Source organism: Oncorhynchus clarkii, chromosome 20 (genome assembly GCF_045791955.1).
Source record: "Oncorhynchus clarkii lewisi isolate Uvic-CL-2024 chromosome 20, UVic_Ocla_1.0, whole genome shotgun sequence".
In the NCBI taxonomy this organism is placed as follows: domain Eukaryota; kingdom Metazoa; phylum Chordata; class Actinopteri; order Salmoniformes; family Salmonidae; genus Oncorhynchus; species Oncorhynchus clarkii.
The window spans coordinates 17476659-17493617 of record NC_092166.1 but is presented as its reverse complement, the minus strand read 5'-3'; the positions used below and the strand labels follow the sequence as shown (position 1 = coordinate 17493617).

The 16959-nt window shown below is 45.1% G+C and overlaps 1 protein-coding gene across 2 annotated transcripts in view; it reads right to left on the bottom strand.

Annotated features, from left to right (window-relative positions):
- The window catches only part of LOC139376024 (ephrin type-B receptor 1), a 325295-nt gene that overhangs the window by 20710 nt on the left and 287626 nt on the right, over positions 1 to 16959 (bottom strand). For both annotated transcript variants that reach the window (XM_071118102.1, XM_071118101.1), the window contains exon 9: positions 10086 to 10150. In XM_071118102.1, the coding sequence (XP_070974203.1) occupies positions 10086 to 10150 (65 nt within the window). The remainder of the gene's footprint in view (positions 1 to 10085; positions 10151 to 16959) is intronic.

The window sequence follows — 16959 nt, the reverse complement described above, 5'->3', positions numbered from 1 at the left end:
TTACCATAGTCTACTGTCCTGATGTTACCATAGTCTACTGTCCTGATGTTACCATAGTCTACTGTCCTGACGTTACCATAGTCTACTGTACTGATGTTACCATAGGCTACTGTACTGATGAATACTGTACTGATGTTACCATAGTCTACTGTACTGATGTTACCATAGTCTACTGTACTGATGTTAGCATAGTCTACTGTACTGATGTTACCATAGGCTACTGTACTGATGTTACCATAGTCTACTGTACTGATGTTACCATAGTCTACTGTCCTGACGTTTCCATAGTCTACTGTACTGATGTTACCATAGTCTACTGTCCTGACGTTTCCATAGTCTACTGTACTGATGTTACCATAGTCTACTGTACTGATGTTACCATAGTCTACTGTACTGATGTTACCATAGTCTACTGTCCTGATGTTACCATAGTCTACTGTCCTGACGTTACAATAGTCTACTGTACTGATGTTACCATAGGCTACTGTACTGATGAATACTGTACTGATGTTACCATAGTCTACTGTACTGATGTTACCATAGTCTACTGTACTGATGTTACCATAGTCTACTGTACTGACGTTACCATAGTCTACTGTCCTGACGTTACCATAGTCTACTGTCCTGACGTTACCATAGTCTACTGTACTGATGTTACCATAGGCTACTGTACTGATGAATACTGTACTGATGTTACCATTGTCTACTGTCCTGATGTTACCATAGTCTACTGTACTGATGTTACCATAGGCTACTGTACTGATGGCTACTGTACTGACGTTACCATAGTCTACTGTACTGATGTTACCATAGTCTACTGTCCTGACGTTACCATAGTCTACTGTACTGATGAATACTGTACTGATGTTACCATAGTCTACTGTACTGATGTTACCATAGTCTACTGTACTGATGTTACCATAGTCTACTGTACTGATGTTACCATAGTCTACTGTCCTAATGAATACTGTACAGATGTTACCATAGTCTACTGTCCTGACGTTACCATAGTCTACTGTACTGATGTTACCATAGTCTACTGTACTGATGTTACCATAGTCTACTGTACTGACGTTACCATAGTCTACTGTACTGATGTTACCATAGTCTACTGTACTGATGTTACCATAGTCTACTGTACTGATGTTACCATAGTCTACTGTACTGACGTTACTATAGTCTACTGTACTGACGTTACTATAGGCTACTGTCCTGACGTTACCATTGTCTACTGTACTGACGTTACACGCATGATTCAGAAGATAGGGAGAGAGATTTTTAATTAGCTAGAGAAGAATGGATCAACTTTTTCATTGCTAGCTAAGGATACTATAAACCTTGAAATTCACATTGGATTTATTAACTACAAAAAGGTAATACAGTATGTTTTCATCCTGGTGCCGCTCAGCACACACAAGCTTGTTAGCTAGCGGACTCAAAAGACATTCAAAGTTCCTCCATAGAAGTTGCCCCTCCTAGATATAATTCAAATAATTCAGATAATGCATGTCACAACAAGATGCCAGAGCTTCAAGCCTCCTTCTCAACCCTCTCCTGCTCTCTCCCCACCCGCATTATTTCAGTCGAACCTTGTGCCAAAGGCTACTTTTGTCTGTCCATCACGCATGTAAACAACTAGCCTGCCTGCTCTGTCTGCTCTGATTGGTGAAGTCATTTAATGAGCTAAATGTAAACAACTGTTGATTTCACAAGTAAAAAAATAAACACAAAGGAACAATATAAACCGGTAAACATTTTTGGTTTGAACCGGTTCAGAACTTTATTTTGCTGGTCGGAACACGGGACGAAACAAAAAAAATAGTGGTTCTGATTGGAAAAATAATTTTGGTTCCAACCCCTGGTTTCCAGGACTCTTGTCTTTGGGTGTAGGCAAACAAGCAAGCCTGTGTGAATGGATTTGAATTATAGTAATGTACACAAGTCTATTAGGGCTCCTGTTTTCTCCCAGGAACAAGCACTCCTCCACAGCAGACACTAATAAAATAGCGTTTTGATGAATCCGTTTTATTCAACAGTAAACATCAAAGAGCCAGGAGAAAGAGAGAGAGACAGAATGAGAGAGAGACGGAGAAACAGAAAGAGTTTTTTTCTTTCCTCTCTCACTCCCTTCCTCTCTGCCCTGTGATCGCAGAGGAACCAATTTCCCCACCATCTCTCCCCATAGATGCTCATAAACTGATAAAACCGCCTCGCTAACCAACGGCTCTAAGCGCCAGCGACAGATAGGTGAGTACAGTTCACTGTCTGGGGATGTCTGGGAATGGAGAAACACTTGTTTCTGAGGCAGATGAGATGGCTTGTGGGTAGTCAAAATCATATTCAACACATGAATTGACAACATAGAATATACGCCTAAAATCGCAACCTATCCACTATGTCATGCACTACATTTGACTAGAGCCACATAGGGCAGTCACATACTAGTGCTCTGGTCAAAAGTGGTGCACTATATAGGGAATAGGGCGTCATGTGAGAGGCAACTACAGACAGATTCAAACACACATCCTATTACTTCAGAGAGAAAATTCTCTCAATGACATTGATTAGCACTCTCAGACTGGTTTTGCAATATGGCACCAGGGTTGAAATAAACCCATCGTCTCCTCATGAACCTCATTCATCTACATGACATGCAGCACCTAGGCTGAGCAGAGTCAAGTGGCGGAGGGCTGAGAAGGGGATAGGAAGGATAGGATCTCTATTCAAGGAGGGGATCAAGGTACCTTGTACCTTACATATAGCTCTTGAATGAAAGCTCAGACTGGCTAGCACACTAATTACCTTGAAGCCTGTCTCTGTGGATGTAATTGCTGATTAGAGACTCCATGGAGACTGGCTTACAGATAATCCATGAGAGGGTTTGGAGTTCTGCATTCTATAATGGCATTATGAACGTGTGTGCATGCGTGTGACTGAAACGCAGCTTAGGAATCTCAGGCCTGGGAACATAGGCATGCACACACACACACACAAACTTGCATCCCATTGCCTTTTTCCATATTCCACAGACCCATGCCCACTTTCATGTATAATTTAAATAGCAAACAGTTTATCAGTTGTCTGTGTGGGCCAAAGCACATCCAAACCACCGGGTCTATTTTTACCCAGCTATAAAACAACAAAGTCCATTGGGTGAGGGAAAGAGGGGGTGGAGAGAGAGAGAAAGATCCCCTATAACCAATAGCTCATGGCACAGATTTGGTCCTGAAGTATACACACCTAAACTAATCTACTGTATAGATCCATGATGTGCGCATATACACTCATACACGCTACAGGCAAAACATATAAATGAATATTCTCCTCAGTGCAAGTTAAGTTAATTAGACCGCGTTTGATGTGAGAAAATAATTTATCAGACACACACTGCAACTTATTAAGGCAGAAATCAGAGAGAGAAAAATACAAACATTCTGCAATCTGCAAATCTTAAGGGATTATTAACACGCCGCTGGCCTGGATCGTAAATTAAAATCTAAATCCAGCAAGCAATTAGATTCTTAGTGAAATATATGGAAGTTTGTTGAAGAATCTGTCTTTTCCGGGTTGTTTTTCCAATGACAGACATTTCTGTCAGAAGAGTCTGGGTCGTTGTCACTAGAGGTCGACCGATTATGATTTTTCAACGCCGATACCGATGCCGATTATTGGAGGACCAAAAAAAAGCTGATACCGATTCATCGGCCAATTTTTAAAATGTATTTGTAATAATGACAATTACAACAATACTGAATGAACACTTATTTTAACTTAATATAATACATCAATAAAATCAATTTAGCCTCAAATAAATAATGAAACATGTTAAATTTGGTTTAAATAATGCAAAAACAAAGTGTTGGAGAAGAAAGTAAAAGTGCAATATGTGCCATGTAAAAAAGCTAAAGTTTCAGTTCCTTGCTCAGAACATGAGAACATATGAAAGCTGGTGGTTCCTTTTAACATGAGTCTTCAATATTCCCAGGTAAGAAGTTTTAGATTGTAGTTATTATAGGAATTATAGGACTATTTCTCTCTATACCATTTGTATTTCATATACCTTTGACTATTGGATGTTCTTATAGGCACTTTAGTATTGCCAGTGTAACAGTATAGCTTCCGTCCCTCTCCTCGTCCCTACCTGGGCTCGAACCAGGAACACATCGACAACAGCCACCCTCGAAGCATCATTACCCATCCATCGCTCCACAAAAGCCGTGGCCCTTGTAGTGCAAGGGGAACAACTACTCCAAGTCTCAGAGTGAGTGACGTCACCGATTGAAACGCTATTAGTGCGCACCCCGCTAACTAGCTAGCCATTTCACATCGGTTACACCAGCCAAATCTCGGGAGTTGATAGGCTTGAAGTCATAAACAGCTCAATGCTTGAAGCATTGCGAAGAGCTGTTTGAATGAATGCGTACGAGCCTGCTGCTGCCTACCATCGCTCAGTCAGACTGCTCTATCAAATATCAAATCATAGACTTAATTATAACATAATAACACACAGAAATACAAGCCTTTGGTCATTAATATGGTCGGATCTGGAAACTACAATTTCGAAAACAAAACGTTTATTCTTTCAGTGAAATACGGAACCGTTCCGTATTTTATCTAACGGGTGGCAACCCTAAGTCTAAATATTGCTGTTGCATTGTACAACCTTAAATGTTATGTCATAATTATGTACAATTCTGGCAAATTAATTACGGTCTTTGTTAGGAATAAATGTACTTCACACAGTTTGCAATGAGCCAGGTGGCCCAAACTGCTGCATATACCCTGACTGCTTGCACGGCACGCAAGAGAAGTGACACAATTTCCCTAATTATAAGAAATGAATGTTACCAGGCAATATTAACTAAATGTGCAGGTTTAAAAATATATACTTGTGTATTGATTTTAAAGAAAGGCATTGATATTTATGGTTAGGTTTGGTGCAACGACAATGCTAAATCATCACCCGTTTGGCGAAGTAGGCTGTGATTCGATGAGAAATTAACAGGCACCGCATTGATTATATGCAACGCAGGACACGCTAGATAAACAAGTAATATCATCAACCATGTGTAGTTAACTAGTGATTATGTGAAGATTGATTGTTTTTTATAAGTTTAATGCTAGCTAGCAACTTACCTTTGCTTCTTGCTGCCCTCGCGTAACAGGTAGTCAGCCTGCCACGCAGGCTCCTCGTGGAGTGCAATGTAAGGCAGGTGGTTAGAGCGTTGGACTAGTAACCGGAAGGTTGCAAAAACGAATCCCCGAGCTGACAAGGTAAAAATCTGTTGTTCTGCCCCCTGAACAAGGCAGTTAACCCACCGTTCCTAGGCTGTCATTGAAAATAAGAATATGTTCTTAACTGACTTGCCTAGTTAAATAAAAGTGTAAATATATATATATATATTTAAATATAAGGTATATATATACATACATTTTTTTTTTGTTAATCTGCAAAATCAGTGTCCAAAAATACCGATTTCCGATTGTTATGAAAACTTGATATCGGCCCTAATTAATCGCCCATTCCGACCTCCAGTTGTCCACTAACTATGTGAGATGGTGGACATACAGTCGGCTGTCTGTCTATTAATGCACAATCCAGATGCTGGAGCACAAACCAGATGCTGGAGCACAAACAGCAGCTGAGACAACTCATTTCTGGATAAAGGAAACGTGTGTGTGTGTGTGTGTGTGTGCATGTGGCTGACATATGGACATTTCTGGATACATGTTGTATGTGGGCATTTACTAAATATGTATTGTGTGGGAGTGTGTGAATGTCAGTGAACGCGTGTTGATAAATGGTGACAGATGCTTGTGGTGTGTGTGTGTGTGTGTGTGTGTGCCTGCGTGCGTGCATGCATGTGTACATGTTCCTGCACATGTGTACATGTTCCTGCATAGGCCTACATTTATGGTGGCAAGCGGATGTGTGTATATCCATTAGTGTGTGTGTGTGTTTGTGTGTGTGTGTGTGTGTGTGTGTGTGTGTTTGTGATGCCTTTGGAAGTGGGTGGGTGTGTGTGTGTGTGTGTGTGATGTTTATGGATGGCTGTTGATGTGCTTGTGACTATTTTCATGTCATCTGACCATAGCACCGGATCCAATCTAAGTGCCAATGCCGTTTGGCAAACTCCAGGCAGTGCTATGGTCAGATGACATGAAAATAGACCTCATTAGCCACGCACACCAGTGGTGGGTTTGGTGTCAAAAAATAGAATCATATGCAGAAAAGTACCTACTGTCAAATATGGTGATGGATCTTTGATGTTATGGGGCTATTTTGCTTAGTGAAGAGATTTACAATTTAAATAAAATGTTATGTAGTTAGATTGCTAAAAACAGTCATTAATTGTTTGATTTTAAAATTGACGCATTAACGCATACATGACTCCGGGATATTTTGTCATAAAAATGTTAAAATGTAATGATATTGAATATTGACCTAAAATATTGTCCTTCAGCCTCCTCGGCCCCAACAAATCCATATCGGTCATTCTCTAGTTTGAATTGTAGAGGACAGTCCATAAGCACAGACAAAGGATATCACGGATCTGGAAAGACTATGTGTTCTCCACTCTCATACATTTTTTTAGAAAAAGGCCCAGTGTTGTTATCCTTGCAAGAGGCGGGAGCATGGAGTGTTGAAAACAGAGGTGCCAATTTTGACACTTACCTTTTTGAGAATTCGTTTTATTACTTGTTAAACAAAATCTCTTTCTCTGACCAATTTTGTTGGTATAAAATATACTTTTCTAATTTTTGGTACCTACAATATAGTTCGGTATTTGAATTATTTATTTAATAGTATTTTTGGGTCATTTTTATCAAGCGTGCCAATAATTTCAGTAAAATCCCTGAACTACCCCTTTATAGTTTTAGGTGTTGCATGTTCATTTCCCATTCAGTGCACCACTCATCACAGTTTGTGACTCCATTACCAACAGCCAGGGTGAAAAAAAACACTCCTTAAGCATTTCAACCAAGAAGAATCAAAGTGGAGTTGTTTCTTCCAAAGTGGGTAGTTTTCTACCAATGAGTAGTAATTATAAAACTGTCTGTCAAATCCTGAAGAGAAAAGATCGGACATAATCTATTCCTGAGCATTATTATTAGTTAGCGGGTGAGAGTGGAGGGGGAAAACACAAGCTGAATAGGAACACTTATCACTGTTTTTCCCTCGCCTTCAAATTGCTTGATGATAAGCGTGGTTAGCGCTGTTGCCGTCTCTCTAACATCTTCTTATTTTATTTCTCCACTTATGTTAATGGCTTTAAATCTCCATAAGATAGCCTCTGATACAACCAACTGCGAATGCCAACTCTTCTGAGGGTTTGACCGGGGGAGAAATGGCACACTGCATGTACAAGGCAAGCAGGTACAAGCTCCGCAAATCCATTAGAGATGCAAAAGACAATATAGACTCAAACTTGAATTGATGTTCGACAACTCAGACTCACGACTTACAGTATGTGGCAAGGACTACCAGAGAATACAAAGGAAAATCCACCTGTGTGGTGCCCACCAAAGCCTCCATCCCAAACCAGCTTAAAACATTCTATGCTTTCTTTGAGGCAGACAATATCGAGCAGTCCAGGAAGACTCTCACTGCTCCGGGCGACCAGGTGCTTTCGCTCTCCAAGACTGATGTGAGGAAAACTCTCAAAAGAGTGAAAACTCACAAAGCAGCCAGCCCAGATGGCATCCCTGGCCGCATCCTCAGAGTGTGTGCTGACCAGCTGGCAGTCATTTTCTCTGACATCTTCAACCGGTCCCTGTCCCTGTACCAGGCTGTAGTCCCCGCTTCAAAGAGACAACCATCGGCCCAGTGCCCAAGAAAAACAAGGTGACATGCCCAAATGACTATCGCCCGTCGCATTCACCCCGGTCATCATGAAATGCTTGGCGAGGCTGGTCATGGCCCACATCAGGGCCAGCATACCAGTCACACTGGATCACTCTAATTTGCCTACCGTTCCAACAGATCTACAGAAGATGACATTTCCAGAGCTATTCACACAGCGAAAACACATCTGGACAAGAGGAACACCTATGTGAGAATGCTGTTAATTGACTACAGTTTAGCCTTCAACACTATTGCTTCCTCCAAGCTTGTCACCAAGCTCAGAGCCCTGGGTCTGGAAACCACCCTCTGCAACTGGAATCCTGGAGTTCTTGATGGGCAGCTCACAGGCTGTGAGGATTGACTCTTATTGTTGACACTACCCATCCCGGTAGCGGGATAATTGTCATCAGCAACCGCTGAATAGCATAGCGCCACAGTCAAATAATATTACTAAAAATATTAATATTCATGAAATCACAAGTGCAATATAGTAAAACACAGCTTAGCCTTTTGTTTTAATCCATCTGTCGTCTCAGATTTTGAAATTATGCTTTACAGAGAAAGCAATCCAAGCGGTTGTGTAAGTTTATCGATAGCGCAACATAGCATTATGTACACTGCGCATTTAGTAGCTAGGTCACGAAAATCAGAAAAACAATCAAAAAAATGGTTTACCTTTGATGATCTTCGGATGTTTTCACTCACGAGACTCCCAGTTACACAACAAATGTTCCTTTTGTTCCATAAAGATTATTTTTATACCCAAAATACCGACGTTTGTTTGTCTCGTTATGTTCAGAAATCCACAGGAAAGAGCAGTCACGACAACGCAGACGTATATTCCAAATAATATCCATAATGTCCACAGAAACATGTCAAACGTTTTTTATAATCAATCCTCATGTTGTTTTTAAAATATATATTCGATAATATATCAACCGAGTGTGTAGGTTTTTCAATAACAGAGGGAGGAACAATGGCGGCTTTACTCAGTTGCGCAAAACTCACCTATCCACTTGCGCAATTTTATCCGTCACGCACATTTTTTTACAGTTTTGGAAACTTTAGAGTGTTTTCTATCCCAATCTGACAATTATATGCATATTCTAGTTTCTGGGGCTGAGAAGTAGGCAGTTTCAAATGGGTACGTTTTTTAGCCAAAAACTAAAATACTGCCCCCTACACGCAAAAGGTTAACACAGGGTCCCCCATGGGGTGTGTCTTCAGCCCTCTGCTGTACTCCCTGTTCTCCCACGACTGCATGACTTTGCATGACATCAACTCGCCGACGACACCAATGTTTTAGGCCTGATAACCAACAGCGCCGAGTCAGCCTATAGGGAGGAGGAAAGTGAACTGGCATTGTGGTGCCAGGACAACAGCCTCTCCCTCAACTTCAGCAAAACAAAGGAGTTTGCTTGCCTTGCTTTAAATCAAATCAAATGTATTTATATAGCCCTTCGTACATCAGCTGATATCTCAAAGTGTTGTACAGAAACCCAGCCTAAAACCCCAAACAGCAAGCAATGCAGGTGTAGGCAACTTTACAGTGTCAGTCAATGGCCAAAGAGTGATAGGACCCTGGCTCAATCATGGTTAGCTTACACAGCCCTGAGAGATGAGTGTCAGTCAATGTTACCTAGAGCAGGAAAGGGATGACTTTTGCCCTCTACGTCGGATCAGGAAGGGGTGTATTTTCCCTCAATGCTAGAACAGGTTGTTTTAGTACTCAGCATGATAGAACTGTGTGTGGTTCAATCACGGTTACAACTCTGAGAGGTGAGTGTCAAGCAATGTCATTTAGAAAGTGTAAAGGGATGTTTTAGCCCTCAATGTTCAATCAGAGGGGGTGTTTTTTTCCCTCTATAGTAAAACGCGAAGGACATGGAAGGGTTGGTATTGCCCTTAATGAGGCCTGTGCGTGATCGAACCAGGCTGAGTGTCAATCAAGGGTGTCAGTCAAGGTCATTTAGAATGTTGAGGGACTGTTTTGCCCTAAATGATAGAACATGATGGACAATTGATATGTGTTTTGTCCTATTTAACTAGGCAAGTCAGTTAAGAACAAATTCTTATTTACAATGGCGGCCTACCCCGGCCAAACCCTAACCCGGACGACGCTGGGCTAGTTGTACGCAGCCCAATGGGACTCCCATAGGGCGGCGTACATGGCCGGTTGTGATACAGCCTGGAATCTAACCAGGGTCTGTAGTATATGGTGCTGTGGTAGTGAACTTACCTCTTCCTGTGCTGTAATGCTGTAACTTGTCGCTGTACACCGCTTCCTTGGTGTACGCCCGTTTCCTGAACACAAATCAGAGATAGAGAAAGAAAAGTTTTATTTTGTGGAAAAAAAAAACAAACATAAAAACAACTTTAGGATGAAAGGAGGAGTCAGGAGGAATCATTAAATCTGTCTCGGAGTCTCACTAACCGAGGCCTGAAAGCGACCGGTCTGAAGGGTTAGAGTTAGCTGCAGCGACAAAATGAAGTGTAATGAGAATGAGCTATTTTTTAATTAGAGATGTGATAACATCTCTGTAGCTTTTCATCTGTCTTCCTAACCCTTTCCTCTGCTCCTACAGTCATCAAACATCCTGTCGTGTCTGACAGGGCGCTGTGCTACTAACTGGTAGCATATGGCACGGCTGCAAATTCTAAATTCAACTTAAAGGTTTCTGAAGAGAGAGGGGGTGGGGGAAAGTAGCATGGTGCTGTAACACGCTTTTGAGAATAAAATTGGTTTGAGTCAGTTAACTCAGGTCAACTCAGCGTGAACACTTTGGTCCACATGTGAAATGGACGATTCATAGAGAAACGTACTCATAATACAGATGTGGAACAGTTACAGAGCCTTCACAAAGTATTCACACCCCTTTACATATTCCACATTTTGAATTCAAAATGGATTAAATTTAGAAAGGTTTGAACATTTATTGAAAATGAAATACAAAAATATTTAATTTATGTAAGTAGTCACACCCCTGAGTAGAAACATGTTAGAATCACCTTTGGCAGCGATTACAGCTGTGAGTCTTTTTGGGTATGTCTCTAAGAGATTTGCACACCTGGATTGTACAATATTTGCAAATTATACTTTTTTAAAAATTATTCAAGCTCTGTCAAATTGGTTGTTGATCATTGCTAGACAGCCATTTTCAAGTCTTGCCAAAGATTTTCAAGCCGATTTAAGCCAAAACTGTAACTAAACCACTCAGGAACCATCAATGTCATCTTGGTGACCAACTCCAGTGTATATTTGGCCTTGTGTTTTAGGTTATTGTCCTGCTGAAAGGGGGATTTGTCTCTGAGTGTCTGTTGGAAACAAGACTGAACCAGGTTTTCCTCTAGAATTATGCCTGTGCATAACTCTATTCCGTTTCTTTTTATCCCAAAAATCTCCCTTGTCCTTGCCAATGACAAGCATACCCATAACATGATGCAGCCACCACCATGCTTTTAAAACATGTATTTAACCTTTATTTAACTAGGCAAGTCAGTTAAAAATGACGGCCTACACCGGCCAAAACTGGACGCCACTGGGCCAATTGTGCACTGCCCTATGGGACTCCCAATCACGGCCAGTTGTGATACAGCCTGGATTCGAACCAGAGAGTCTGTAGTGACGCCTCTAGCACTGAAATGCTCCGAAATGAGGAGTGGTACTCAGTGATGTGTTGTGTTGGATTTTCCGCATACCTAGTGCTTTGTATTCAGGACATAACATATATTTTTTTCAGTTTTCCTTTAGTGCCTTTTTGCTAACTGGATGCATTAGGTAGGCCGTCATTGTTGCAAACTGGATGCATTAGGTTGGCCGTCATTGTTGCAAACTGGATGCATTAGGCAGGCCGTCATTGTTGCAAACTGGATGCATTAGGTAGGCCGTCAATGTTGCCAACTGTAATGCATTAGGTAGGCCGTCATTGTTGCAAACTGGATGCATTAGGTAGGCCGTCATTGTTGCAAACTGGATGCATTAGGTTGGCCGTCATTGTTGCAAACTGGATGCATTAGGTAGTCGTCATTGTTGCAAACTGGATGCATTAGGTAGGCCGTCAATGTTGCCAACTGTAATGCATTAGGTAGGCTGTCAATGTTGCCAACTGTAATGCATTAGGTAGGCCGTCATTGTTGCCAACTGTAATGCTTTAGGTAGGCCGTCAATGTTGCCAACTGTAATGCATTAGGTAGGCCGTCATTGTTGCAAGCTGGATGCATTAGGTAGGCCGTCAATGTTGCCAACTGTAATGCATTAGGTAGGCCGTCAATGTTGCCAACTGTAATGCATTAGGTAGGCCGTCATTGTTGCAAGCTGGATGCATTAGGTAGGCCGTCATTGTTGCAAGCTGGATGCATTAGGTTGGCCGTCAATGTTGCAAGCTGGATGCATTAGGTTGGCCGTCATTGTTGCAAGCTGGATGCATTAGGTAGGCCGTCAATGTTGCAAACTGTAATGCATTAGGTAGGCTGTCATTGTTGCCAACTTGAAAGCATTAGGTAGGCCGTCATTGTTGCCAACTGTAATTCATTAGGTAGGCCGTCAATGTTGCCAACTGTAATGCATTAGGTATTCTGCCTGGTCCAGCTACTCCTCTCCCTAGTCCAGCTACTCCTTTGCCTGGTCCAGCTACTCCTCTGCCTGGTCCACCTACTCCTCTGCCTGGTCCACCTACTCCTCTCCCTGGTCCAGCTACTCTTCTGCCTGGTCCACCTACTCCTCTGCCTGGTCCAGCTACTCCTCTCCCTGGTCCAGCTACTCCTCTCCCTGGTCCAGCTACTCCTCTCCCTGGTCCAGCTACTCCTCTCCCTGGTCCAGCTACTCCTCTGCCTGGTCCAGCTACTCCTCTCCCTAGTCCAACTACTCCTCTGTCTTGCCCAGCTACTCCTCTGCCTGGTCCAGCTACTCCTCTGCCTGGTCCAGCTACTCCTCTGCCTGGTCCAGCTACTCCTCTCCCTGGTCCAGCTACTCCTCTCCCTGGTCCAACTACTCCTCTGCCTGGTCCAGCTACTCCTCTACCTGGTCCAGCTACTCCTCTCCCTGGTCCAGCTACTCCTCTGCCTATTCCAGCTACTCCTCTCCCTAGTCCAGCTACTCCTCTGCCTGGTCCAGCTACTCCTCTGCCTGGTCCAGCTACTCCTCTCCCTGGTCCAGCTACTCCTCTGCCTGGTCCAGCTACTCCTCTCCCTGGTCCAGCTACTCCTCTGCCTGGTCCAGCTACTCCTCTGCCTGGTCCACCTACTCCTCTCCCTGGTCCAGCTACTCCTCTCCCTGGTCCAGCTACTCCTCTCCCCGGTCCAGCTATTCCTCTCCCTGGTCCACCTACTCCTCTGCCTGGTCCAGCTACTCCTCTGCCTGGTCCAGCTATTCCTCTCCCTGGTCCACCTACTCCTCTGCCTGGTCCACCTACTCCTCTGCCTGGTCCACCTACTCCTCTGCCTGGTCCACCTACTCCTCTTCCTGGTCCAGCTACTCCTCTCCCTAGTCCAGCTACTCCTCTCTCTAGTCCAGCTACTCCTTTGCCTGGTCCAGCTACTCCTTTGCCTGGTCCAGCTACTCCTCTGCCTGGTCCACCTACTCCTCTGCCTGGTCCACCTACTCCTCTCACTGGTCCACCTACTCCTCTCCCTGGTCCAGCTACTCCTCTGCCTGGTCCACCTACTCCTCTGCCTGGTCCAGCTACTCCTCTCCCTGGTCCAGCTACTCCTCTACCTGGTCCAGCTACTCCTCTCCCTGGTCCAGCTACTCCTCTCCCTGGTCCAGCTACTCCTCTCCCTGGTCCAGCTACTCCTCTCCCTGGTCCAGCTACTCCTCTACCTGGTCCAGCTACTCCTCTCCCTGGTCCAGCTACTCCTCTCCCTGATCCAGCTACTCCTCTCCCTGGTCCAGCTACTCCTCTCCCTGGTCCAGCTACTCCTCTCCCTGGTCCAGCTACTCCTCTGCCTGGTCCAGCTACTCCTCTGCCTGGTCCACCTACTCCTCTCCCTGGTCCAGCTACTCCTCTCCCTGGTCCAGCTACTCCTCTCCCCGGTCCAGCTATTCCTCTCCCTGGTCCACCTACTCCTCTGCCTGGTCCAGCTACTCCTCTGCCTGGTCCAGCTATTCCTCTCCCTGGTCCACCTACTCCTCTGCCTGGTCCACCTACTCCTCTGCCTGGTCCACCTACTCCTCTGCCTGGTCCACCTACTCCTCTTCCTGGTCCAGCTACTCCTCTCCCTAGTCCAGCTACTCCTCTCCCTAGTCCAGCTACTCCTTTGCCTGGTCCAGCTACTCCTTTGCCTGGTCCAGCTACTCCTCTGCCTGGTCCACCTACTCCTCTGCCTGGTCCACCTACTCCTCTCACTGGTCCACCTACTCCTCTCCCTGGTCCAGCTACTCCTCTGCCTGGTCCAGCTATTCCTCTCCCTGGTCCACCTACTCCTCTGCCTGGTCCACCTACTCCTCTGCCTGGTCCACCTACTCCTCTGCCTGGTCCACCTACTCCTCTGCCTGGTCCACCTACTCCTCTTCCTGGTCCAGCTACTCCTCTCCCTGGTCCAGCTACTCCTCTGCCTATTCCAGCTACTCCTCTCCCTAGTCCAGCTACTCCTCTGCCTGGTCCAGCTACTCCTCTGCCTGGTCCAGCTACTCCTCTCCCTGGTCCAGCTACTCCTCTGCCTGGTCCAGCTACTCCTTTCCCTGGTCCAGCTACTCCTCTGCCTGGTCCAGCTACTCCTCTGCCTGGTCCACCTACTCCTCTCCCTGGTCCAGCTACTCCTCTCCCTGGTCCAGCTACTCCTCTCCCCGGTCCAGCTATTCCTCTCCCTGGTCCACCTACTCCTCTGCCTGGTCCAGCTACTCCTCTGCCTGGTCCAGCTATTCCTCTCCCTGGTCCACCTACTCCTCTGCCTGGTCCACCTACTCCTCTGCCTGGTCCACCTACTCCTCTGCCTGGTCCACCTACTCCTCTTCCTGGTCCAGCTACTCCTCTCCCTAGTCCAGCTACTCCTCTCTCTAGTCCAGCTACTCCTCTGCCTGGTCCAGCTACTCCTTTGCCTGGTCCAGCTACTCCTCTGCCTGGTCCACCTACTCCTCTGCCTGGTCCACCTACTCCTCTCACTGGTCCACCTACTCCTCTCCCTGGTCCAGCTACTCCTCTGCCTGGTCCACCTACTCCTCTGCCTGGTCCAGCTACTCCTCTCCCTGGTCCAGCTACTCCTCTACCTGGTCCAGCTACTCCTCTCCCTGGTCCAGCTACTCCTCTCCCTGGTCCAGCTACTCCTCTCCCTGGTCCAGCTACTCCTCTCCCTGGTCCAGCTACTCCTCTACCTGGTCCAGCTACTCCTCTCCCTGGTCCAGCTACTCCTCTCCCTGATCCAGCTACTCCTCTCCCTGGTCCAGCTACTCCTCTCCCTGGTCCAGCTACTCCTCTCCCTGGTCCAGCTACTCCTCTGCCTGGTCCAGCTACTCCTCTGCCTGGTCCAGCTACTCCTCTCCCTGGTCCAGCTACTCCTCTCCCTGGTCCAGCTACTCCTCTCCCCGGTCCAGCTATTCCTCTCCCTGGTCCACCTACTCCTCTGCCTGGTCCAGCTACTCCTCTGCCTGGTCCAGCTATTCCTCTCCCTGGTCCACCTACTCCTCTGCCTGGTCCACCTACTCCTCTGCCTGGTCCACCTACTCCTCTGCCTGGTCCACCTACTCCTCTTCCTGGTCCAGCTACTCCTCTCCCTAGTCCAGCTACTCCTCTCCCTAGTCCAGCTACTCCTTTGCCTGGTCCAGCTACTCCTTTGCCTGGTCCAGCTACTCCTCTGCCTGGTCCACCTACTCCTCTGCCTGGTCCACCTACTCCTCTCACTGGTCCACCTACTCCTCTCCCTGGTCCAGCTACTCCTCTGCCTGGTCCACCTACTCCTCTGCCTGGTCCAGCTACTCCTCTCCCTGGTCCAGCTACTCCTCTCCCTGGTCCAGCTACTCCTCTCCCTGGTCCAGCTACTCCTCTCCCTGGTCCAGCTACTCCTCTACCTGGTCCAGCTACTCCTCTCCCTGGTCCAGCTACTCCTCTCCCTGGTCCAGCTACTCCTCTCCCTGGTCCAGCTACTCCTCTCCCTGGTCCAGCTACTCCTCTCCCTGGTCCAGCTATTGTTTTCTCTCTCTGCTCCTCTGTGTTGTTCTGTATCCACACTGAACAAAATCAATCCAAAGAGTCCCCTTTGTACTGTGTGTGTCCATGTAATTGAAAGAACTTCAACACCTTGCTATGTTTCCGATTGAGATTGGAATAAGCTGTGGTTGGTCTATTTTACACAACTTACAGTAAATTAGTTATTTCTCAATGTTTCAATGATCTGTTCATTCAAAAATGCTTATCAGCTGTTTCAATATAGATTTTGAGCTGCTGTTGTTGCAGAAGTCGAGGCTTTATATGATATTTAAGGTTTTGAACATTACGTCTTCATTTCTGGCTGTGTGCAAAGCATTTGTAAATAAGACAAGAAAGATCCATCATTTTGGTATTGCGTAAGATTGTATGTAAAGAAAATGTAAGCATTTTAGAAACTAAATTGAGTGCATATTCTGTGAAAACAACATGAATTGTGTTAATGGTATGGTCCACAACAAGATGGATGTTGTGCTAATTGTGTTCAGGTTTTGAAAATGTGACTACAGATTGGACAAAAGGATGTTAGCGATTGTAAAAAAAAAAAAACTGTAACTGACTTGCCTAGTTAAATAAAGAATAAATAAAAATGACAAAAAACGTAGAATAATTTTTATTCTGGACAGGCTTCCTTCTTTTCCCTCTCCAAAGTGTAATCGACTGAGGGACCTTACAGATAATTGTAAGTGTGGGGCACAGAGATGAGGTATTCATTAAAAAATCATGTTAAACACTATTATTGCACACAGAGTCAGTACATGCAAGGCTATAAGACAACAACATGTGGAACAAGTCAAGGGGTGTGAATACTTTCTGAAGGTACTGTATTTCCTTTTCACTGTGATTACCTTCTGCTGGCCATGTGTGTAGGTATGTATGTGAAAAGGCTCCATTGCCTGCCTGTCTGTCTGTGTCTGCTAATGGTTAGGTTAGGTAAGGTGTGTGTGTGTGTGTGTGTGTGTGTGTGTGTGTGTG